The sequence below is a fragment of the Pseudophryne corroboree genome, chromosome 3 (assembly GCF_028390025.1).
Source record: "Pseudophryne corroboree isolate aPseCor3 chromosome 3, aPseCor3.hap2, whole genome shotgun sequence".
Taxonomy (NCBI): domain Eukaryota; kingdom Metazoa; phylum Chordata; class Amphibia; order Anura; family Myobatrachidae; genus Pseudophryne; species Pseudophryne corroboree.
In genome coordinates this window covers 375492456-375518766 of record NC_086446.1, presented here as the reverse complement: position 1 = coordinate 375518766, position 26311 = coordinate 375492456, and the positions used below count along the sequence as shown (strand labels likewise).

Below are 26311 nucleotides of genomic sequence, written 5' to 3'. Positions count from 1 at the left end.
TGATTTTGCGGTTGACGTCCAGAAGGAGAGAGCCCAGTTCCTTCCGATCAAGAGACGTCTCCGGGAGCTCAATCTCCCCTATGCTATGCTTTTTCCTTCAAGGTTGCGGGTGGTCGCAGGAGGAGAGACTAAATTTTTCTCAACCCCGCGGGAGGCGGCGACGTGGCTTGACCGGCAGTTCCCGGCAGGACGCCCTCTGGCAAATGACTGAATGTTGCAGCTCCCCGTTGGCTGGGCTGCGATTTATGTCATTAAGTATTGGAGTACACAGCTATTGTATTAATGCTTGTTGACTTTTTCCTACTAGGTCATCGATACAGCCTTTGTTGGTAATATACTAAATGCTGCACTTGATATCGGGTCCTTGCATGCTCGGGGGTCGGGTGCTTGATTGGCCCTGGGGGGGGTTAGGGTATGGCGGGGGAGCAATGCCTGCTTGCGACCGCTGTATTTTTTGTCCTCTATACTAGTTGTTTAGTTGTTGGGAGGGGGGGGGGGTTTTGGGATTAGGTATGCCACAGTTCGGGCCGGTATACAGGGTGGGGGGTTGTATGGTGGGGAAGGGAGGATTTAATGGGTGGTTGTTTTATAAGCATTGCTGTGGCGACATGTTTAGAGAAATTTTTCGCAGGCGGTTACTTTTCTGGTTTTCTCGGATACTTTCAATGGTGTGGGCACATCTAGCATTTGGTGCTATTATGTATTATGGCATCACTTAGTCTAAAAATTTTATCCTGGAATGTGCGGGGCCTTAATGACAAAATTAAAAGGACCCTGGTACTTCGGCAGATTAGGCAGTACTCCGCAGATGTTGTTTGTCTTATGGAGACGCACCTGGAGGGAGCCAAAGTTCTATCTCTCAAAAAGCCATGGATTGGGTGGCTATATCATTCCACTCATACCTCCCATTCCAGGGGCGTCTCCATTCTGATCCGTAAATCTGTCCCGTTTGTTTTGGACCAGGTCCAGGTAGATCAGTGGGGACGGTATATTTTTATTAAATGTCAAATAAACTCCATGTCCTTATTATTATTAGCTATTTACATACCCCCACCGTACTCCCCGGAGGTTTTACGCAAGGCTGCTGATTTCATGTCCCTTTACCCCAATATTCCCACTGTCTGCACTGGGGACTTTAATAATGTTATGGATCTTAGAGTGGATAGATTCAACACCAACACTACTGTGCCTCGCCCACGTCCGGGTAACTTTGCTATGTTAGTGGAGGGCATGGGTTTGGTGGACGTCTGGAGGGTGCGGCATCCGGCTGCTCGACAGTTCTCCTGCTTCTCCCCTACTTACTCCTCCTTTTCTAGGATCGACATGGCCCTGGTCTCCCCCTGTTTAGTTCCCAAGATTGTTGATATCCAGTACGCAACTAGAGGTATCTCTGACCACTCACCAGTACTGTTGAATCTGGATACTGGGGGGACCCGGGGACAGTTGTTCTGGAAATTTAACTCATTCTGGCTTTCACAGATGGGCACTGGAGCGGAGCTTGAGCTTGCCTGGCGGGAGTTCTTGGAGCTGAATGGGGGCACTACTGGACCAGCAATCCTCTGGGACGCATTTAAAGCATTTATACGTGGTTCTCTAATTAGACGGGTTGCTACCTTAAAAAATGGCTATAAACGCCAGGAGGTGGAGCTTGAGGCTTCCTGTAGGTCCCTAGAAATCCAATATTTGCAGGATGGATTGGCTGCCTCCAGGGACGCATGGCTGCTTGCGCAGTCCAAATGGAGGAGCTGTCTATCTGATAAAGCCAAATACCGTTTGCTGTATGCCCAACACTCATACTATGCTACAGGCGACAGACCTGGTACTTATCTAGCACATTTAGCGGCGGCAGATAAATTCTCTAATACTGTCCTTGCGATAGGCGGAGATGATGGTGTAACTTATGTAAAAACCCCGGAAATAGCAGACCAATTTGTTGCTTATTATAAAAATCTGTATAGTACGAGACTATCGGCTGATTCAACGGAAATAAATGATTATCTTGTTGGTTTACCATTGCCCTCGCTCTCTAATGTGGCGGTTGAATTCCTGGACTCCCCTTTGTCATTGACGGAGATTGAAACAGCCATCAAGTCATTTCCTGGAGGCAAGGCACCAGGGCTAGATGGAATTCCTATCGAGCTATATAAGAAACATATTGACTTTTATGGCCCTAGATTACTTGCTCTGTTCAATGACTTGTTGGAGTTGGGGTCGCTGCCGGATTCCATGACTGAGGCTTTGATAATAGTGCTATTGAAACCGGATAAGAACCCAGAGCGGGTAGAGTCATATAGACCTATCTCGCTACTTACAACTGATATCAAGGTGTTAGCAAAGATCCTGGCACTTAGACTTAACTCCGTTGTTACCCAAATTATACACACAGATCAGACTGGTTTCGTGCCGGGGCGGTCCACTCTAACTAACCTTAGGCGCTTGTTCACGCACTTGCAGGGTCCCCGCGAGGACGCCGACACTTCTGTGGTAGTGTCTCTCGACGCTGCTAAAGCTTTTGATTCTGTCGAGTGGGTGTTCTTGTGGGGATCTATGGCCCGCTTCGGTATAGGACCACGCTTTATACGGTGGGTCAAGTTACTATACTCCGCACCATTAGCCAGAGTCTCGATAAATGGATTCATTTCCTCTGCATTCCCTCTGGCTAGGGGAACAAGGCAGGGCTGCCCGCTATCCCCTATCCTTTTTGCTCTAGCAGTGGAGCCCTTGGCGTGCTTGCTGCGTTCTGACTTGCGGGTGGGGGGGTTCCGGGTGGGCCCCACCACGGACAAGATTGCTCTATACGCGGATGATATTCTGCTGTTTGTATCAGACTACTGCAATACCATGCCGCACGTGTTGCGTATTATAGACACCTATGGCGGGTACTCTGGCTTGTCCATAAATTGGGATAAGTCCTGCATATTGCCCTTTCGGGGTACTTGTCCTGGGGCTCCGCTCGTGGCCCTACCTCTTCGCTGGGTGGACTCATTCAAGTATTTAGGAATATGGGTCACAAATAATCCTTCTCAATACTTTTCCCTAAACATAAAACCTCACATGGATTATTTGCACTCCCGTATTGCGGTGTGGGGGACTCTGCCTCTAACTATAACCGGTAGAATTAATTTAGTGAAAATGGTGGCCCTGCCCAAGTTACTATATGCGTTACAGCACTCCCCTGTATATCTCCCATTAAAAACCTTTAGGAGAATAGATAGTCTTCTATCCTCTATCGTATGGTCTAAACGCCGGGTTAGAATAAAATTAGATACCCTCACGCGCCCACGTGACTCTGGGGGCCTGAGCCTCCCTAAATTTAGATTATATTACCTAGCGGCACAAATGGTACATATTAGTAAGTGGTTACATGATCCTGGTAGAGATGAATTGATCTCCCGAATTCTCTATATAACCGATAGGAACTGCACCCCAGTACAACTACTGTTGAGTGACAATGTATCGCTACTTAACCTTCCAGTTGTCAAGCAAGCAATTATGGTATGGAAACAGACGCATAGATTGCTCCATGGAGAGGGTTGGGATCCGGAAACGCCTCTAGCCTATACACATTCTCTGAGCGAGCTTGCATCACTGCAGATGAGGGAGGTATGGAGCAGCCGGGGAGTGCAGTCTCTTGGGCAATTGTATCATATGGGTGTATTTAAGTCTTTCCAACAATTGCAGGAGGATTATAATATTCCTACCATCTATTTTTATCGATATCTACAACTCCGTCATGCTTGTCAAACTCAATTTGCAAATGCTCCCCTGATGCTCCGGGACACACCAGTAAGGGAACTATTTGCTAAGCTTCAAAACTGCACTATTTCCATATTTTATTCGGCTCTACTACGTGCCTATCATTGTGAGACTCTTCTTTCTCTTAAATCCAAATGGGAAAGGGATTTGGGGCCCATATCTAATGATACCTGGGAGGATGCACTGGGTGCCTCTAGAATGGCGACCACAGCGGTCCGTTACCAACAGGTGCATCTGTTCGTTTTACATAGAGTCTATATTACTCCTGAGAGGTTAATGAGATTCGGAGGAAGAATGGATTCTAAATGCCCCAAGTGTACTCTAGATGGAGGCACCTTCTGGCACATGATTTGGTCCTGTAGGATAGTTAATACCTTCTGGCAGGATGTACTCAAGATTATGGTTTCCACTGGTATACCTGCGGATGTGCTGACCCCCCCTGTGTGTGTGCTGGCGGTGGTGGATGAGGAGTTGTTGGATGCCCCCTCCAGGCGTTACGTTATCAACCTGTGTGCTCTTGCACAGGTTTCTATAGCCCGATCATGGATGGCACCTGATGGCCCAGATATTGACTCATGGATTGCTTTAGTGAATACTACAGTGGCTCATGAAAGATTTGTCTATGTGTCCAGGAAAGCCATTACTAAATATTATGCGATATGGGATAGATGGTTGTCATCACCGTATACTGGGGGTGCCTGCATTACAATATCTGCGGATGCGAGTTTAGCCTCAACATAATCACCCCGAAGTTACCTGACAAGGCTAGGAAATTGTACTGCTTGCACAATATTGGTATTTACTATGAGGCTCACCCGAGACACCGCTTCCTCTATTTCTATATGGTTGTATTCAGTGGCTCTGGAGAGTTATACTTCTATAATTTTTTTATTTTTTTTATGTGTGTGTATATGTATGGATATATATATGGGTAAAGGGATGTCCCCGCCGGATTTAATATCAAATGCCAATTGACTATGACTATAACTATATGATTGAGTATGATACCATATATGTTGCTTGATTCTACTGTCAACAGCAATGCTTTAGGTTTAAGTTGTATTTGTGGTTTGTAATTTGTACAAAAGGAAAAAATTTCAATAAAAATTGTTGAATTTAAAAAAAAAAAAAAAAAAAGGCATCCGCTACATGATTATAGCAATGAAGGATATATTGCACATATCAGAGGAAAACCCTGTCCCTGACAAGAGGGTTTATATGTATGGGGAGAAAAAGCAAGAAGTGACTTTTCCCCCTTCACATGAATTAAATGAATTATGTGAAAAAGCGTGGGATTCTCCTGATAGGAAGGTAGTAATTTCCAAGAGATTACTGATGGCGTATCCTTTCCCGCCAACGGACAGGTTACACTGGGAATCCTCCCCTAGGGTAGACAAGGCGTTGACACGCTTATCCAAGAGGGTGGCCCTGCCGTCTCAGGATACGGCCGCCCTAAAGGATCCTGCGGATAGAAAGCAGGAAGCTATCCTGAAGTCAATTTATTCATATTCTGGTACTCTACTGAGGCCAGCAATTGCTTTTGCCTGGATGTGTAGTGCTGTAGCAGCATGGACTGATAATCTCTCGGAGGAGATAGATAGCCTGGACAGGGAGACTGTTCTACTGACCCTGGCACATATCAAGGACGCTGTCCTATATATGCGAGATGCCCAGAGGGACATTTGCCTGCTGGGCTCTAGAATTAACGCAATGTCCATTTCTGCCAGAAGGGTCTTATGGACTCTGCAATGGACAGGGGATGCCGACTCTAAAAAACACATGGAGGTTTTGCCTTATAAGGGTGAGGAATTATTTGGGGACGGTCTCTCTGACCTAGTTTCCACTGCTACGGCAGGGAAGTCAAATTTCTTGCCTTATGTTCCCCCACAGCCGACGAAAGCACCGTATTACTAGATGCAGTCCTTTCGTTCGCAAAAGAGCAAGAAAGTCAGAGGGGCATCCTTTCTTGCCAGAGGCAGGGGTAGAGGAAAAAAGCTGCACCATGCAGCTAGTTCCCAGGAACAAAAGTCCTCCCCGGCTTCCACTAAGTCCACCGCATGACGCTGGGGCTCCACAGGCGGAGCCAGGAGCGGTGGAGGCGCGTCTCCGACATTTCAGCCACCAGTGGGTTCGCTCACAGGTGGATCCTTGGGCTATACAAATTGTGTCTCAGGGATACAAGCTGGAATTCGAAGTGACGCCCCCTCACCGTTACCTAAAATCGGCCTTGCCAGCTTCCCCCATGGAAAGGGAGGTGGTGCTGGCGGCAATTCACAAGCTATACCTCCAGCAGGTGGTAGTAAAAGTTCCCCTCCTTCAACAGGGAAGGGGTTACTATTCCACTATGTTTGTGGTACCGAAACCGGACGGTTCGGTCAGACCCATATTGAATTTAAAATCCCTGAACATTTATCTGAAGAAATTCAAGTTCAAAATGGAATCGCTCAGAGCGGTCATTGCAAGCCTGGAAGAGGGGGATTTCATGGTGTCTCTGGACATCAAGGATGCTTACTTGCATGTCCCCATTTATCCGCCTCATCAAGAGTACCTCAGGTTTGTGGTACAGGACTGTCATTACCAATTCCAGACGCTGCCGTTTGGCCTGTCCACGGCACCGAGAATATTTACCAAGGTGATGGCAGAGATGATGGTGCTCCTTCGGAAGCAAGGAGTTACAATTATCCCATACTTGGACGATCTCCTCATAAAGGCGAGGTCCAGGGAGCAGTTACTGATCAGCGTAGCACACTCTCAGGAAGTGTTGCGGCAGCACGGCTGGATTCTGAATATTCCAGAGTCGCAGCTGATCCCTACGAAGCGTCTGCCCTTTCTGGGCATGATTCTGGATACAGACCAGAAGAAGGTATTTCTCCCGGAGGAGAAGGCTCAGGAGCTCGTGACTCTGGTCAGGGACCTCCTGAAACCAAAACAGGTGTCGGTGCATCACTGCACGCGAGTCCTGGGAAAGATGGTGGCGTCATACGAAGCCATTCCCTTCGGCAGGTTCCATGCCAGGATCTTTCAGTGGGATCTGTTGGACAAGTGGTCCGGATCGCATCTTCAGATGCATCGGCTGATCACCCTGTCCCCCAGGGCCAGGGTGTCTCTTCTGTGGTGGCTGCAGAGTGCTCACCTCCTCGAGGGCTGCAGGTTCGGCATACAGGACTGGGTCCTGGTGACCACGGATGCAAGCCTCCGAGGATGGGGGGCAGTCACTCAGGGAAGAAACTTCCAAGGGCTGTGGTCAAGTCAGGAGACTTGTCTGCACATAAATATCCTAGAACTAAGGGCCATATACAACGCCCTAAGCCAAGCGGAGCCTCTGCTTCGAGACCAGCCAGTGCTGATTCAGTCAGACAACATCACTGCAGTGGCCCATGTCAACCGACAGGGCGGCACAAGAAGCAGGGTGGCGATGGCAGAAGCCACCAGGATTCTTCGTTGTGCGGAAAAACACGTGCAAGCACTGTCAGCAGTGTTCATTCCGGGGGTCGACAACTGGGAAGCAGACTTCCTCAGCAGACACGACCTCCACCCGGGAGAGTGGGGACTTCATCAAGAAGTCTTCACGCTGCTTGCAAATCGATGGGAACTCCCACAGGTGGACATGATGGCGTCACGCCTCAACAAAAAGCTAAACCGGTATTGCGCCAGGTCAAGGGACCCTCAGGCGATAGCTGTGGACGCACTAGTAACACCATGGGTGTTCCAGTCGGTCTATGTGTTTCCTCCTCTTCCTCTCATACCAAAGGTGCTGAGAATTGTAAGAAAAAGAGGAGTGAGAACAATATTCATTGCTCCGGATTGGCCAAGAAGGACTTGGTACCCGGAACTGCAAGAAATGCTCTCAGAGGACCCATGGCCTCTGCCTCTCAGACAGGATCTGTTACAACAAGGGCCCTGTCTGTTCCAAGACTTACCGCGGCTGCGTTTGACGGCATGGCGGTTGAACGCCGGATCCTAGCGGAAAAGGGCATTCCGGATGAAGTTATTCCTACGCTGATAAAGGCTAGGAAAGACGTGACAGCAAAACATTATCACCGTATATGGCGAAAATATGTTGCTTGGTGTGAGGCCAGGAAGGCCCCTACAGAGGAATTCCAGCTGGGTCGATTCCTGCACTTCCTACAGTCGAGAGTGACTATGGGCCTAAAGTTAGGATCCATAAAGGTCCAGATTTCGGCCCTATCCATTTTCTTTCAAAAGGAACTGGCTTCACTGCCTGAGGTTCAGACCTTTGTTAAGGGAGTGCTGCATATTCAGCCCCCTTTTGTGCCACCAGTGGCACCTTGGGATCTTAACGTGGTGTTGGGGTTCCTGAAATCCCACTGGTTTGAGCCACTTAAGACCGTGGAGCTAAAGTATCTCACATGGAAAGTGGTCATGCTGTTGGCCTTAGCGTCGGCTAGGCGTGTGTCAGAATTGGCGGCCTTGTCATGTAAAGGCCCCTATCTGGTTTTTCATATGGACAGGGCAGAATTGCGGACTCGTCCGCAATTTCTACCAAAGGTTGTGTCTTCGTTTCATTTGAACCAACCTATTGTGGTACCTGCGGCTACTCGTGACTTGGAGGATTCCAAGTTGCTGGACGTGGTCCGGGCTTTGAAGATTTATGTTAACAGAACGGCTGGAGTCAGGAAGACTGACTCGCTGTTTATCCTGTATGCATCCAACAAGCTGGGTGCGCCTGCTTCAAAGCAAACTATTGCGCGCTGGATCTGTAACACGATTCAGCAGGCTCATTCTGCGGCGGGATTGCCGCATCCGAAATCCGTGAAAGCCCATTCCACATGGAAGGTGGGCTCTTCTTGGGCGGCTGCCCTAGGGGTCTCGGCATTACAGCTTTGCCGAGCTGCTACTTGGTCGGGTTCAAACACTTTTGCAAAATTCTACAAGTTTGATACCCTGGCTGAGGAGGACCTTGTGTTTGCCCATTCGGTGCTGCAGAGTCATCCGCACTCTCCTGCCCGTTTGGAGGCTTTGGTATAATCCCCATGGTCCTTACGGAGTCCCCAGCATCCACTAGGACGTTAGAGAAAATAAGATTTTACTCACCGGTAAATCTATTTCTCGTAGTCCGTAGTGGATGCTGGGCGCCCGTCCCAAGTGTGGACTTTTTCTGCAATACGTGTATATAGTTATTGCTTAATAAAGGGTTATGTTATATTGGCATCAATTGGTTGATGCTATGTTGTTTGTTCATACTGTTAACTGGGTATGTTATCACGAGTTATACGGTGTGGCTGGTATGAGTCTTACCCTGGATTCTAAAATCCTTTCCTTGTAATGTCAGCTCTTCCGGGCACAGTTTCCTTAACTGAGGTCTGGCGGAGGGGCATAGAGGGAGGAGCCAGTGCACACCAGGTGGTACTAAATCTTTCTTTAGAGTGCCCTGTCTCCTGCGGAGCCCGTCTATTCCCCATGGTCCTTACGGAGTCCCCAGCATCCACTACGGACTACGAGAAATAGATTTACCGGTGAGTAAAATCTTGTTTTTTTTTTCTTCTCTCTCTCTTTATAGCTTTGCTGATACTGTTTTTAAAGCTTCCCTTTATACAAACTAATCGGGGAAGGGCAGAGCGACGGTGGCCGGCGCGTGGGAGCCTAAGTGCGGCGCGGGACTCAGCCTGTCTTCCCTGTGAGCAGGGGGGGACGGCAGAGCGGCGCGCTGCACAGTACAGAGACCCACGGGCGGAGCGGAGCACAGGCGCCGCTACGGGAGACGGACCAGTCGCGCGCGCCAGCCGGCGGGCGCTGCACAGTACATCGTAGCTGATTTACAGTTGGGGTGTGAGGGTTGCGAGTCGGCTGGTTTTTTATTTTTTTTTGCCTGTTCCTTTTATAGAGAAAAAGGGGACAGGTAATTCCAGCCGGATCCAATACCTTCGCTTCCGTCATCTCCCAGTCTTTCTCTTCCTAGTGTAAAGGGTGAAAGCGCTGCGTAAAGGGTTTTAAAAAGAAAAACAACATGTCTAAGGCTACCAAGACCTCAAAGACCTGCTATGTTTGTACGAAATGTAACAAGAAGAGCACGCGGGTCGGCAGCTCCGGGGTGTGCGACTCCTGCTTAGACAAGGACGCTCCACCTGGGAGCAGTGCTCTGGCTAAGGCATGGGAAGACAACCTTGCTAATAGAATCTCCAAGGAGATGGCAGAATCCCGCAAGCAGCAATTGGAATGGGCTGCGGGATTCTCAAAGACGATGGAGGAATTTCTCATCAAGTTAACGCCGCCCGCACACGCAGAGACGAGTGTGCGCAGGGCTGTTAAAAGAACTCTTCCTATTATACCAGAATCTGAGGAGGAAGAGGGTTTTCTTCTGGATACGGAAGAAGGTGAGTTAATTGAACCTAACCTAGACGCCGATTTTCCTGAAGAAGACTCTGCGATCTCGGGTCTGGATTCCTTAATTGACGCGGTAAAGGACATCCTAAGCTTTAAGGAAGAGGAAGTCCGGGAGCCGGAAGATTTCGATTTGTTCGAATCCCAGAAGCCGCGTTCAGCAGCGTTCCCCATTCCTAAATCCCTCCAATCTCAGATGGAGGAGGCTTGCAAACAACCTGACAAACGTTTTCAATTTCAGAAACATTTTCAGGTAACTTACCCCCTACCTAAGGGTGTAATGGACAAGTGGGAGTCTCCGCCGGTAGTGGATGCTTCACTAGGAAGATTGTCAAAGAAGACAATCTTGCCAATTCCTAACGTAACTACTTTAAAGGATGCGTCCGACCGTAAAGTTGACACTGCGTTAAAATCAATGTTTGTCGCAGCAGGTGCAGCGCAGAGACCTGCGATCGTCTGTGCTTGGGTCAACAAGGCCATGGGTGCATGGTCCGGCCGTATTGTACAAGCTATTGAGGAGGAAAATAGCTTAGAAGAGATTACACAGCTGGCGGAACACATTCGAGAATCTGCTTCATACTTGTGTCAGGCTTCTAAGGATATTAGCAGAATAGCATCGCGCATATCTGCATCGGCCATATCGGCTAGAAGGATGTTATGGCTCAGAGAATGGCAAGGTGACTCTGACACCAAGAAGGCGGTAGAATCCATTCCCTTTGGGGGTGACATGCTGTTCGGACCAGAGTTGGACAAGTGGATTTCGCAGGCTACAGCGGGGAAGTCCACTTTTCTGCCTACTCCTTATACGAGAACCGCTCCACAAACTAGGAGAGGTTATTCTGGACCAGCGTTTACTTCATTTAGATCAGTCCTTTCGAGCCCGAGGTAGGGGTTTCGGTACACAAGCACGCGGGGGCAGAGGTAGAGGCCGCTCGCAGGCAGCAACCAGAAAGCAGGATAAACCTGCTGACAAGACCGTGGCATGACGGCCTCCCAGCTCACCTGGGGTCCCCCTTGGTGGGCGGCCGACTGGAAGGTTTTCAGGACATCTGGGCCAAAACCTCACCTGAACTTTGGGTGAACAACTTAATCTCTCAGGGATACAGACTGGAATTTCAACAGAGACTTCACAGTCAGTTTTTTACAACAGGATTGCCTCAGTGCCCTCAAAAAGCAAGGGCACTACGGGCAGCAATTCTCAAATTGCTACAAGCAGAGGTCATTATTCCGGTTCCCGCTTCTCAGAGAAGAACGGGGTTCTATTCCAATCTTTTTGTCGTGCCAAAGCCAGACGGGACGGTCAGACCAATACTCAATATAAAAGTTTTCAACCAGTTTTTAAGAGTCTACAGATTCAAGATGGAATCAATCCAATCAGTCATTGCAGGCTTAGAACAAAGCGAGTTCATGGTATCCATGGACATAAAGGATGCATATCTGCATATTCCAATCTGGACTCCTCACCAGGCTTACTTAAGGTTCGCACTGGTGACTGAGCACTACCAATTCCGGGCCTTGCCGTTCGGCCTAGCGTCAGCCCCAAGAATTTTCACAAAGATCATGGCGATCATGGTGGCAGGACTGAGACTGTTGGGGGTCACGATTATACCTTATCTGGACGATTTACTGATCAAAGCTCCATCTCAGAATCGACTGCTCAAGGATGTTCAGACATCACATCAATTTCTAATTCAACATGGATGGATTGTCAATTTCCAAAAGTCCAACCTCATACCGACTCAACGGATTCAATTCCTCGGTCTCATCTTGGACACGGTCCTATTACGTGTGTTCCTACCAGAGAACAAGGTCCAGGACCTACAGAGATTAGTGGCTCAGGTACTGAGGACGCAAACCGTTTCTCTGCACCTCTGTGTGCAACTTCTCGGGAAGATGGTGGCGTCGTTCGAAGCTCTCCAGTACGGCAGACTTCATTCCCGACCATTCCAAATAAACCTCATTGCTCAGGGAGCAGGCTCGCACTGGCTTCTCCATTGGAGAATCCGACTTCAACCACAAGTACGGGTCTCCTTGATATGGTGGTCATTACACAAGAACCTTACAGCCGGCAAGAAATGCTGCATTTGGGATTGGAGGATCCTGACGACGGACACCAGTCTCAGAGGTTGGGGAGCCGTCCTAGAGGACCATCAGTTTCAAGGACAATGGACGCTACAGGAAAGCAAACTACCCATAAATATCCTCGAACTAAGAGCAGTCTACAATGCCCTTCTCTTAGCAGAAGACCTAGTCATAAATCAACACATCAGGATTCAGTCAGACAATGTCACGACGACGGCTTACATAAACCGTCAAGGAGGCCACAAAGATCTTGTTGTGGGCAGAAAGAAGAGACATCATTCTCTCTGCAGTGTTCATTCCAGGTGTGGAGAACTGGGAAGCAGATTACCTCAGTCGCCAGGATATGCATCCGGGGGAGTGGTGCCTTCATCCACGGATTTTCAACATGATTGGGAGACGATGGGGTCTGCCTCAGGTGGACCTAATGGCGTCTCGACAAAACCATCAGCTGCCCAGATATGTGTCAAGAACTCGAGATCCAGCAGCAGAAGGAGTGGACGCATTAACACTTCCGTGGTGTTACAGGAGGGTTTACATATTTCCACCATTCCCACTCATACCCAGGGTTCTGAAAAGGGTAAAGCGGGAACGAGTGTGGGTCATTCTAATCGCACCAGATTGGCCCCGCAGGAGTTGGTACACCGACCTGCGAGGGTTACTTGCGGAAGATCCTTGGAGGTTACCTCAGACAGAGGACCGTTCCTACACCCCGACCTGAACAGGCTGCGTTTGACGGCGTGGCTATTGAAACCCGGATCTTAAGAAACAGAGGGATCCCACGAACGGCCATTCCTACAATGATTGCCGCTAGGAAGCCGGTCACAGCCAGGCACTACTACAGGATTTGGAGACGGTACATGGCTTGGTGTCAGGAACGGGGAGGGAATTCATCTAACTTCCATTTATCGCGACTTCTACTTTTCCTTCAGGCCGGTCTAGAGGGAGGGCTCAGGCTGGGCACTCTGAAGGTTCAGATTTTGGCTCTCTCCATCCTCTTTCAACAGCGGCTAGCATCCTTGCCAGAGATTCAAACTTTTTTTTTACAGGGGGTGCTGAGGATTCAACCCCCTTTTCGTCCTCCCACGGCACCATGGGACTTAGGTTTGGTGTTAGAATATTTGAAGTCACCGACTTTTGAGCCGTTGACAAGAACAGACCTGAAATATCTCTCTTGGAAGGTCACGTTATTACTTGCCTTGGCTTCGGCTAGGCGGGTTTCTGAGTTGGGAGCCTTATTCTGTAAGAGTCCTTTCTTAGTTTTTCATGAGGATAGGGCGGAACTCCGTACAAGAGCAGACTTCCTTCCGAAGGTGGTTTCGGGGTTTCATGTAAACCAGCCAATAGTGGTCCCATCTTTCCAGGGTCTCACAGATGAGGACGTGTCATTGGATGTTGTCCGAGCTTTACGGGTATACGTACAGGTTACGTCGTCTTTCAAAAAGTCGGACCATTTGATTGTTCTTTATGATGGGCCAAAGAAGGGTTGGCTGGCATCTAAGCAGACTTTGTCCAGATGGATTAGACTTGCCATTCGGCAAGCTTATATTTCCTGTGGCAAACAGGTTCCGGTTCAGACGGGTGCTCATACTACCCGATCAGTGGGTGCCTCGTGGGCGGCTGCCAGGGGTGCTTCCACTACTCAACTTTGCAGAGCGGCGACATGGTCTTCAGCCCACACGTTCGCGAAATTTTACAAGTTTGATACTTTTGCGTCCGGAGAATCTAAGTTCGGACGTTTAGTTTTGCAGGCCACTCCCTCCCTGGGGGAAAACTTTGGGGCGTCCCCTACTGTATAGGACTCCAGTGTCCCCTAGTGGATGAAAGAGAAAAGAGGATTTTGGTACTTACCGATAAATCCATTTCTCTGAATCCTCTAGGGGACATTGGACGCCCGCCTCGGTGCTGTCAACCTGCTGTGTTCAAAGTTCTTGTTTTAATCAGTTCGTGCAAACAGCGTTAGTTATTCGGTTAAGAGTTCTTGGCCGCTGTTTGATATGTTGTTCGGTTCCTCGCCATGGGCTATAGTGTCATGTCCTATTCTCTCAGTCACATTTTTCAAACTGAGGGAGGAGAGATGTGAAGGGGACAATGCTAATTTAAGATTGTGCCACACCTCCGGTTCAAGGCTTCACACCCCTACTGTATAGGACTCCAGTGTCCCCTAGAGGATTCAGAGAAATGGATTTATCGGTAAGTACCAAAATTCTCTTTTCTCCTCTTTCCACCCCTGTTGCAGGATGCTTTTGTGAAGATCACACGACAGGAGGGGTTAACATCACTTTGGAGTGGCCTCCCCCCAACACTGTAAGTAGTTGTGAGGATTGGACATTAAAATCTCTGTTTCGTAACATAAATACAGAGACCTAGTGTACATGCTAGGCTGTTGTAGCAGGGCGCTGCGCCCTGCCCAGTTTGAAAACTGCAAAATGCACTTTGCCCTTTTAGCAGCACCCTGCTAAATTGCCTGCCTGTGCCTTCCCACCTGCGGCACACAGTGTCCCGTGGATGGGAAAACTTGCATTTGCATATCACCGGCACATGGCATCTATTCACAGTGAGGGGAAGGCTTGGGGGGCAGCCCAGCATGTCTGTAAGTTCCCTGCCCGCAACCTTCTGTCAGAACCTAATCTGTGTTACATGACCGCTTCATTTGTAACTACGTACATATTATCCTGTAAGTTGTTTTTTTTTCCTTTTATATGTAATTGCTGAAACATTTGCCAGATCTGGGAAAATGGCCATGTAGAATTTAGTTTTTTTTTCCATTCAGCAAGAAATAAAAGGGAAAACTAGACTGTATAGTTCACACTCATTGCAACAGGCAGGATGGGGACTTTGGAAGGGTGGTCCAGCATTGGATAGCCTCGCTTGGCTCCAAGTACTGTAGTAACCTCATCCCCTGCGTTGAAGTACTGTACATAGGTTATCAATTAAAATGAGATCATTGGTTTATTGATAGTATAGTATTGATATTGATTTTATTGATAGTATATGTATAAATGTTAATGTACACAGAAATAATGATTATTGTTAATTTGGTGTTACATGGTGAATTGAGAGTGCCATAGTATATAATGTATTCAATACAACACATACTGTTTACTTTCAGCTTTTTTTTTTTTTTTTGCCTGTGTCTGTCTGTTTATATAATAACTTTGCTGTTTGATCCACTTACTGTTTTTCTTTTGCTGTAACTTGGAGAAGCTTCATCCCTAAGTAATAGTCTATATCTTACTATAGGGTGATGGCTGTACCTGCAACCATTATATATTTCACATGTTATGATCAGCTGAGGGATTTCCTGTGTTATGGACTAGGATACAGTGGCAGTCACATCCCTCTTATTGCTGGCGCTCTAGCACGATGTAAGTTTTTACTTTAAAAATAAAAATCTTATCCAGTATTTTCATTATTCTTTTTATTTCTTTTTACCCTCAAATTCTGTCTCCTCTCATTGGCAGTGGGAGCAGTAACCGTTATCAGTCCTCTGGAGTTGATCCGTACTAAACTGCAGTCGCGCCAGCTCTCATACATGGAGTTAGGAGCCTGTCTGCGTTCTGCTGTCTTTCAGGGTGGATGGTTGTCTCTCTGGAAGGGTTGGGGACCTACTGTGCTGAGAGACGTCCCATTTTCAGGTACCCTAACCCACACTGTTTTGTTTCTTGACATGCCTGATTTTATTTTTGTTGCACTCCTACACTTTTAAATTGTTTAAAGACTAATTACATAAACCTACATTTCAGTAATTAATCCTAATGAAGTGTTTGCAGTCATGAAAATAAGTCCCAAAATGTAAAACATTTTTCTTTAACCCTTTCTGACCCATTGCATGTTTCCGGTGTATCACAGTGATGACACTGGTAAAGTAGATGAATGAGACCCTAAGTAACCCCCCAAAAATATGGTATAGTAATTTTTGTTTTTTGCACATAAAGCATTGTAGATCGTACACCAAAACATTGCGATTCGTTCGGATTCAATATTTTGATACTCTAGCAACCGACATAAAATCTTCACAGTATTTTCGTACATTTAAATGGACATTGTATTGTGATGACAGTTGCCATTCAAAGTCCAGTCTACACAATACTTTTTTTTTTTTTAGTAATGTCCATTTAAATGGGCAAGGGGTCATAAAGGGTTAAACTGATAAGTTCTCATCCTAATCATGAGTTGGCAAAAGAGGAAGAGGGTATCTGATAACTTGTACAAGTAAATGTTACTGCATTTGTGTGTTATAACTTGTTACTTCATCTGTCTGATCCCTACAGTTCTATCTATTGTCCATATAACCTCTCACGAATACTTCCTCCTATTGCTCAACACAACCCCTCTCTGATACATCCTACAGCTCCAGACAATCCCTCTTATCTAGCATGTTCTTGTTCCACATAATCTGCTCCCCTATTAAGCTTTCCTTTTGGTCCACATGACCCTTCTCCTTTAATATATCCTATTTCACCACACCACTCCTTCCCCCTAATACGTCCTCCATTTTCTTATGTCTCTCTAGCTTTGTATTGGTTTAATTATGAGCTTGTGAAAATGAAGCTTAGTAAGTCCTGGGGGACGTCAGATACCCAGTTTCTGATCAGCTTTACATCAGGAGCCGTGTCTGGAGCTGTAAGTACAGAAGTGTTTACCTATAATTTTGTATAACTCCTACATGTTTTCCGTATCTGTTATGTTGATTTGATCTCTCTCAGCTGTTAGACACTGTATGTACAATATGACCTCCAGTTGTGTGTGGTAGTAAATGTGACCACCTCCGTAAACTGCCTGGCTAGCCACTGCATATTTTTATGCAGAGAAATACTTGTCCTTGTATCATGCAATATCATTTTTGCTGTTCTACACTGCCAGACTAAGATGCAGTTCTGCATTTTATCTTCTCATGTTGTACTATTTTAGGTGGCTGCCATTCTCACTCTACCGTTTGATGTGGTAAAAACTCATAGACAGATTGAACTTGGAGACTTGGAAATGGGTGAGAAAAGCTATATGATGCGATATGATTATAGTTTTTAAAACGGACATAGACTTGTGCTGCATATAACAATACATTTTTCCTTGTGTGTTTCTCTCCCCTTAAGTAGGCTCATTAAGACGTCCGAGATCATCAACATGGGGGGCTATGCGGATCATCCAAGCAGAATCTGGAACCCGTGGTCTCTTTGCAGGTAAAATGTCTCACCACCTTCTGTTAATCAACCTACCCTTTTTACGCACCGCTAAAACATTTTATTCTCCCTTTTATATTTGGCAGGCTTCATGCCACGTGTCATCAAAGTTGCTCCGGCCTGTGCCATTATGATCAGCTCTTATGAATTTGGGAAAAAATTCTTCCAACAACAAAACCAAGAAAAACGTCAAAATCTATGAAGTGCAAGATCCAGAAAGGTTGAACCAAGTTCTAGCTCTCTGTATCTGGCATTACTCTGGGGTGTAGTGCAGTGTGCAATAGTTCTTGGCGGAACCTAGTTCAACAAAATTCTCTGGTTGAGTTTCTGGGCAACAGGCGGGAATCCCCCAAACAACAAAACCAGATTTAGATAACTAGGATGCTTGGCTCAACTTTTAAGCACTTAATATAGAAGTTGCGAAAACTGACAAGAAATAATAGGCCAGTAAACCAAATCCCAAGAATAACCTGACCAACTGTAATCAAGTTGATGCAGTGTAATTTTAAATGATTCTGACAACACTGCAGCCCTGAACACTAGCTTCTACTCCCTCAAGAAACGTATATTAAGTTTTATACAGTCTTCACATCCTTGAATAATTGCCAGCTATACACAGGCATAAGCGGAGGCGAAACCGGATCCGGGAACAGTGATGTGGTTTCAATACCACTGTAAAGTGGCATTAAGTAGATAAAACAAATATCTATCTGTAGAGGCATTATGCTGCAAGAAAAGGTGAGTATTCCCATCACTTTTACCTGTTCAGTGGCTAGTGAAGTTTCAAATGTGTTTACAGTGAGACCGGTGACACAGTCAATAAGCTTTCTATGAATAATCCATTTTTCCTTAAAGGAAGTAGGTCAGTCTTACAAATTATGTCATTGATAGACTTGCTCTTAAAAATCTATATAAGATTTTAGTGGTAGGTTTACTTGTTTATAGCCTGCATTATTAATATTCATGCATAAGGCTTTGTCAACGAACAACAGCTAACTACCTAATAACAGGAAATAATAAACTTAATTAAATGTTCCCTTTATGTGTGCATAACTTTTAATAATGCATTACATGACACTGGGAATATCCTTATATGCAATGAGAGCCCTTGAAAATATCATTATCTGATATTTTCCTCCTAAAATATCTAATGCGGTCTAGGATTGGTCTTGTAACTATATAGTGTTGGCTAGAGTAGTTGGAATTCTAGAAATGGGTCAACAAGTACAAAACTAAAGATCGGATCATACTCTAGCCTACGATTGGTAATATATACAGTCAGTACTGTACTGATTGTGTAACCATAATGGTTTAGAATTTTAATCTTTTTAAGATGAGGGTAAAATCTGGCTTGCATAAATCTGGCGCTAGATCATGTTGCCGGGTCACTAAGAATCCAAGACCACCACAGCTTGGGACATTCCGTTGGATCACATTTGACCAAGATGGAGAGTATAGAGAATATTCTAGTGAAAATGGAGGACCAGAAACAAGTATGTTTTGACTTGCTCTAGAACCATGAAATTGGAAGGTGCAAACAATTAGGCAGTAGGCTGGAAAGAGATGAATCAAAGCACAGACACTGGACTTTCATTTTAAAAAATGACAAAGGCAGAGACTGAGATACCGGACTTCCAATGTAATAGCTCGATTTTAAGCCTTTCTAATTCTAAGCTCTTTTCCCAGTAGCCTTTCTCCAAAAAAGCCTGAACTCCCATATCGAAGATGGTACTGGAGCAGAAAGCATGTCTGGATATCCTAGAAGTGCCTTTCACCTATCTATGTTAGCAGGTTTTCCTCATCTCTTGCTGACCCTGACGGAAGATGGCAAAATTAGGTCATGGACAGGGGCTAAACTAAGACTCCATCTCATAACTGTAATAGATGGACTTCATTAGTTATGTTTGTTCATTCACCCTCCTCCTGCCACCTTCTTGTACTGTACTGGTGCAGTCAAATTTGGATACAATTATGATCTATTTCATAATAATATTTAAAGGTATAGTCTGTTTTAGAATCCACTTGCAGTCGTATTTTTACACATTCACAGAGAACAGAACATATAGGTCAGTGATGGGGAACCTTTGGCACTCTAGCTGTTGTTGAACTACACATCCCAGCATGCCCTGCTACATGCTGTTTGGCCATGCTAAAGCTGTAGCAAGGCATGCTGGGATGTGTAGTTCAACAACAGCTGACGTGCAAAAGTTCCCCATCACTGATATAGCTATTAGAAGTAAATACTACATACTTGCCTAACAATCCCCAAGTATTGTCTCCTGTGTGATGGTAAAAAAAACAATTGTCACAGGCAAGCTAAATTATTCCAAATATTAGCTGCAATTAACTGTAACTGACAAGGAGGAATTTTGGGTATGACAATATAGCCTGTCCGTTCACTGTGAATTAGCAACTGGTTCACAGTGAATTTATAGGCTACGTGTTCCAAAATGGTTGCTACAAATCTGATTCCTTGGTATTGGTCAGCTTACTTGGTGTTAATAAGTAACACTGCATGCATTACACTGGTTATTGTTATTTTTTATCATTTACCACAAGGAAAACCTCCATTCTTGATTTCTAAATGACATGGTGCTGCTATGCATTGGCTTTAAGCCTGGAATCTACTGAATATGTACTAGTGGTTCTAACTGAATATGTACTAGTGGATCTAAAATAGATTGCACCTTTTAAAATGCGATGACCTATGTATTTCACTGCCAACATTGCAGGCATATCTAATATGGAAAGGTCTAAACTGCAGAGCAGTTGTTACATAAGTTGGCACTTCACTGTGTGGCGATTCCTGTGGCTAGCGTGGCATGGGGATAAAGCAGCAGTGAGCATTACCAATGTATAGCCACCAGGCAACACTAAATTAATAACTGCATTTTATTTAATGTAAGGCAGCAGGAGTTAGTCTATACACATTGAATGCAGTCAGTGTGTGGGCTGGACCAATAGCCTGTCAGTTTATTAGGAACTGGAGATGTGCTTTTAATCAGTGTAGATGATGGATACATCGCAGCATAAACCCTATCTTCTAGGGTATATTTTCTGTTGAATAGTTTGTTTTTAAGAGACGCTGTAGCTAAATTAGAAGAAATTGCTCCTTTATGAAAAAGTACTAGTAAATCTAGACCCATGTTGGTATAACTGATATTTTCTTGCTTTTGAGTACAGTTTGAAGAAGTAATTGTCCTTTGTACTTCTCCTGAACAGAGCACACAACAGTACATGAAAGTGCAAGTAAATAATTTTCCCCTGGCTAATGGAAAAGAACTATATCAAATACATTTAAATATGTAATATAAATACTTATGGTAAGATGGGAGTGACACTGGTTTTATTTAGGAGCAAAATTTATTTTAGCTATATAGTTTTTCATCTTAATTTAGTCCAGATGGGTGTTGTACATGGCCTCCTCTTAGCTGGCATATTAACCTGTAAACCACTGTTCTGTTCCACAGGAGTGCGGATACAAAGATGTGTTTGTTGGTGTATAGTGATATTATACACTGATAATAAAACTGCACTTGATGCATGACGCACACAATAGTTTGACTTAAATTGTGATTTTGTGAGAATACCAGTGGTTGAATGAGTGAAGTAGACTGTATAATGTAGTGTGTGCAGAAGTTTAAGTTGGTAACACAAGTGATTGCTGATTAACTGTTTATTATGCCTTATGTAGTACTTTGAGGCCCTTTAAAGCTTAAGAAGGTATATTTACTAAACAGTGAGTATTCAAAGCTTTGATCACTGAATTTAAAATGGCAATAGTAGTGAAAGATAAATTAAGCTTTGTAGCATTTATTGCTTTTTCTGTGTAAAATCCAGCAGTCCTAGGCACCGATAGTCAGTAGCTTTGAAAGCCTACTGTTTAGTAAATATGATCCTTGGTGTTACTTGCTTTTTAGAATGCTGTACTTTGCTAGTACTAAAAGTCTGATATTTGAAGCTCGACATGTGACATAACTAAGGGAAAGTGGTTACTCTGACACAGAGGAAGACTTAGCTGTCAAAATGGTGCATACAGTGTTTGACCAGTGTTTTGTTAAGCAATGTTTCCCATTCATGTGCCCAGATTTATCAAAGCTTGGAGAGAGATCAAGTACCAGCCAATCAGCTCCTGTCATGTTACAGGCTGTGTTTGAAAAAAGTTAGAAGGCGATTGGTTGGTAATATCTCTCCCTCCAACAGCAGGATGTAAGGGAGTCCGAGTTCGCCAGAGGTGTGGGATGACTGCTGATCTCGGACGTAAAAATGCAGTCACTTACGAGGCGTGGTTTTAACTTGTAATGTTTGCACCTTTTTAAAAACCGTCCGAGATTGGCCGCCATCTCGGACTCCCTTATATCCTACTGCATATTTTCATAAATATGGGCCATTATCACAAGAGGAGCTTTAGTGCAGTATCCAATTAGCTGCAGTGTTAATTAACTCACCTGGGGATTTTCTATTAGCCAGGATGCCAGCACTTTATTGGGATTTAGGCAGGTGAAAACAAATCCCTCTAAAGTATGCATTTTTTTCGTGACCACTGCCGCTAAAACAGGTCCACGGCTATGTGTTTCCATGCAAAAACATATACTGTAGGTCCACGGCTGTGTTTCTTTTTGCATGGAAAAAATGTCTATAATTGAACAGCCCGATAATAGACTACCTCCCTTAGAATGCTTTGTATTTATGGCTGGAGCAGCTTGATACGCTAAAATTCCATTAAGATGCTCACTCAATTTATAGAATAGGATTATTTGCGGTGTCTTATAACATTTGAAAGTACAAGTATTCAAAATGTAAAAACGCTCATTTCAGTGCTAATTCAGAGCTTGTAACAAAATTGTGGAAAACCACTTAAAAGCAAAACTGAATAATAGTGAATTCCATGCATATGCAGAAACATATATCCCTTTCACATCGCAATGCCGGGTCGCACCCGGGAATTGGAAACGGGTCCTTCCCAGGTAGGACCCAGCATTGGACTCTATCGCATTGCCCTCTCGACCCGGCAGTAGGCGGAGCCGGCAGCGGGGGCAGGTGCAGATGCGACGCTAGGAGATTACATTATCTCTGCACCGCCTCTCCCTATGTAGTGAACAGGTGCCGGGTCGCATCAACCTGGCAACCCATGCATACTGCACATGACCCGGTATTTAACCTGGGAACAACACTTTTTTTATTCCTTAGTTGAATTACTTTTGCGGTGTGAAAGGGGTATTACATATAAGGTTGGAAGCACATGAGCCTTATTTACTACATTGTCAGAGTGTACTGTCAGCTGTTCCTGTAACATGCATAAAGATATGTCTTCTACCTGGCATATATGCCTGTTTGCTTGGCTGCATGTTAGTGAACCTGCCCTTAGTGAACTATGCCTGCATCAGAACATCCCTTCCCACCACACTGGTCCTAAGGTTTGATAAATGCAAAATGTGTTTGGGTCTGCATAAGCACGGGTGGACGGGGTGCTGGAGCTCACATGACCGTCTGTGGCATCCTGACACTGAAGATGTTGACATCGAAGATCCAACATCAAAGTCGGTAACTATATTTCTCTAACGTCCTAGTGGATGCTGGGGACTTCTTAAGGACCATGGGGAATAGACGGGCTCCGCAGGAGACTGGGCACTCTAAAGAAAGATTTAGTACTACCTGGTGTGCACTGGCTCCTCCCTCTATGCCCCTCCTCCAGACCTCAGTTAGAATCTGTGCCCGGCCAGAGCTGGGTGCTTTTAGTGAGCTCTCCTGAGCTTGCTAATAAGAAAGTATTTGTTAGGTTTTTTATTTTCAGAGAGCTTCTGCTGGCAACAGACTCTCTGCTACGAGGGACTGAGGGGAGAGAAGCAAACCTACTAACTGCGGCTAGGTTGCGCTTCTTAGGCTACTGGACACCATTAGCTCCAGAGGGTTGGAACACAGGATCTTAACCTTGGTCGTCCGTTCCCGGAGCCGCGCCGCCGTCCCCCTCGCAGAGCCAAAAGTCAGAAGCCGGCAGAAGCAAGAAGACATAGAAATCGGCGGCAGAAGACTCCTGTCTTCACATGATGTACAGCACTGCAGCTGTGCGCCATTGCGCCCACACTACCCACACACTCAGGTCACTGTAGGGCGCAGGGGGGGGGGGGGCGCCCTGGGCAGCAATAAGGATATCTCTTGGCAAAAAGACACATATATACAGCCGGGCACTGTATATATGTACGAGCCCCCGCCATTTTATTTACACAGACCCGGGACAGAAGCCCGCCGCTGAGGGGGCGGGGCCTTCTTCCTCAGCACTAACCAGCGCCATTTTCTCTCCACAGCTCCGCTGAGAGGAAGCTCCCCAGGCTCTCCCCTGCAGATAGAGAGGGTGAAAAAGAGAGGTGGGGCACATAAATTTGGCGTAAAAACAATGGCCCTCATTCCGAGTTGATCGGTCGCAAGGCGAATTTAGCAGAGTTACACACGCTAAGCCGCCGCCTACTGGGAGTGAATCTTAGCTTCTTAAAATTGCGACCGATGTATTCGCAATATTGCGATTACTAACTACTTAGCAGTTTCAGAGTAGCTCCAGACTTACTCTGCCTGTGCGATCATTTCTGTGCTTGTCGTTCCTGGTTGACGTCACAAACACACCCAGCGTTCGTCCAGGCACTCCCACCGTTTCCCCGGCCACTCCTGCGTTTTTTCCGGAAACGGTAGCGTTTTCAGCCACACGCCCCTGAAACGCCGTGTTTCCGCCCAGTAGCACCCATTTCCTGTCAATCACATTACGATCGCCGGAGCGAAGAAAAAGCCGTGAGTAAAAATACTTTCTTCATAGTAAAGTTACTTGGCGCAGTCGCAGTGCGAACATTGCGCATGCGTACTAAGCGGATTTTCACTGCGATGCGATGAAAAATACCGAGCGAACAACTCGGAATGAGGGCCAATATATACAGCAGCTACTGGGTTAACACTGAGTTACTGTGTTATTCCTGGGTCATATAGCGCTGGGGTGTGTGCTGGCATACTCTCTCTCTGTCTCTCCAAAGGGCCTTGTGGGGGAACTGTCTTCAAATAGAGCATCCCCTGTGTGTGTGGTGTGTCGGTACGTGTGTGTCGACATGTCTGAGGTAAAAGGCTCCCCTAAGGAGGAGAGAGAGCAAATATGTGTGTGAGAGGGTGTCTCCGTCGACAACGCCGACACCTGTTTGGATATGTGTAAGTGCTAAGGTGAATTTGTTGCACAAAAGATTAGAGAACAGACAGGAACTCTACCCATGTCTGTCCCTATGTCACAGAGACCTTCAGAGTCTCACAATGCTCACTATCCAAAATAATATACACTGATATCGACACGGAGTTTGACTCCAGTGTCGACTATGATAATGCAATGTTACAGCCAAACTGGCAGAAAAGTATTCAATATATGATTATTGTAATTAAAGATGATTTGCATATAACTGATGACTCATCTGTCCCTGACGCAAGGGTACACATGTTTAAGGGGAAGAAAGCTGAGGTAAATTTCCCTCCTCTCATGAGGAAAAAGAGCGGGAATCTCCAGACAAGAGACTGCAGCTTCCCACAAAGAATTCTCAGGCAGTATCCTTTCCCCACTAGGGCCAGGATATGATGGGAATCTTCCCCTAGGGTGTCACGTTTGCCCAGAAGGTAGCACTAGCTATTCTCAGGGATCCTGCAGTTATCGTGCACATTCTGGTACACTACTCAGACCGGCGATTGCGTCGGCATGGGTTTATAGCGCTGTGGCAGTGGGGTCAGGTACCTTATCAGCAAAGATGGAGACCCTAGTATGCATATAGATATATATATATACACATGAACAGAGAGGCGGCACTCACGGCTGGTTGTTTTCAAGGACAAAAAACGCCACAAAAGAGGCTTGTTTGAAACAAGCCTCTTGTGTGGCGTTTTTTGTCCTTGAAAACAACCAGCCGTGAGTGCCGCCTCTCTGTTCATGTGTGTCTGCTGTATTGCTGTGGAGGGCACCGGGCCTATTGTAATGTTTGTACGAGTGCCGGTCCATTCTTTCATTCTATATATATATATATATATATATATATATATTTCTCCTTCATCCACTAGGGGCCACTGGAGCGTAGTTACAATGGGGAAATAGTAGGCAGTAATTGGGAGCTGGCACTTTAAAATTCTCACACTGTGGCTAGCTCCTCCCCTACTATCTCCCCTCCAAGCCAGTCTTAGTTTGTGCCCGAGGTGAGCTGGTTCACTTGGGTTTAGCTGAAGAATTTTTATTTTTTCTTTATTATTTTATTTTTTCTTACTTACACACACAGACTGGCAGCTCTGCCACTGCCAGTCTGCACCGCGGGAGCTGCCGGCGGGGTCCCATCGCAGCTGCGTGCGGCTCGGGATGGGCCCCGGCTGAGGGAGACATTGAGCTCTCCTGAGTTGGCCGGACACTGCGGCGCGTGTCGGGGCCGCTCCATCCAGCAGAAGATTCCGGCAGCAAGGCAGCGGTGAGTATCAGGGGCCGGACACCGCTGCGTGCGGCGCGTGTCGGGGCCAATCCACCAAGAACAGCAGCAGTGGTGTGAGCTGTACTTTATTTGTGGTGGATTTATGTGTTTAGAGCAATGCACTGTTTATTGTTGTACAACCCACTCTAGAAGGGCTCTCTGGGGCTGTAATGTACTGAGTGCTGCATTGTATCCTACCTGTTCCTCCTTATGGAGAAACAGACATGATGAATGGGGGAGGCTGAGTATGAGATTATACAGATCCCCTGCACAACCCTGACTGACAACGGGGTGTGTGTCATTCTGATACCATGATCATAATGGGACTGTAAATTGGTGCGACCCCCCCTCCGCTCCCCCAGCTCCCCGCTCAGCGCGACTCACAGAGCCGGCACAGGGATCCCGCTGGAGCGCAAAGCAATTTTTAAATCTGGCGCCTTGTACGGAGGGGGCGGAGCTAAGTCCCGCTCTGTAGAGCGGGCT

At 46.1% G+C, this 26311-nt stretch overlaps 1 protein-coding gene across 3 annotated transcripts in view; it reads left to right on the top strand.

The window, feature by feature from the left end:
• Positions 1 to 20918, top strand: part of SLC25A39 (solute carrier family 25 member 39) — a 31721-nt gene extending 10803 nt beyond the window's left edge. For 2 of the 3 annotated variants that reach the window (XM_063959947.1, XM_063959948.1), the window contains exons 7-13: positions 14417 to 14484; positions 15421 to 15545; positions 15642 to 15815; positions 16694 to 16803; positions 17092 to 17167; positions 17274 to 17360; positions 17447 to 20918. In XM_063959947.1, coding sequence (XP_063816017.1) covers positions 14417 to 14484; positions 15421 to 15545; positions 15642 to 15815; positions 16694 to 16803; positions 17092 to 17167; positions 17274 to 17360; positions 17447 to 17562 — 756 coding nt within the window. In that variant the 3' untranslated portion in view covers positions 17563 to 20918. The remainder of the gene's footprint in view (positions 1 to 14416; positions 14485 to 15420; positions 15546 to 15641; positions 15816 to 16693; positions 16804 to 17091; positions 17168 to 17273; positions 17361 to 17446) is intronic. The other variant, XM_063959949.1, reaches the window with a different exon arrangement.
• Positions 20919 to 26311: the final 5393 nt, after the last annotated feature.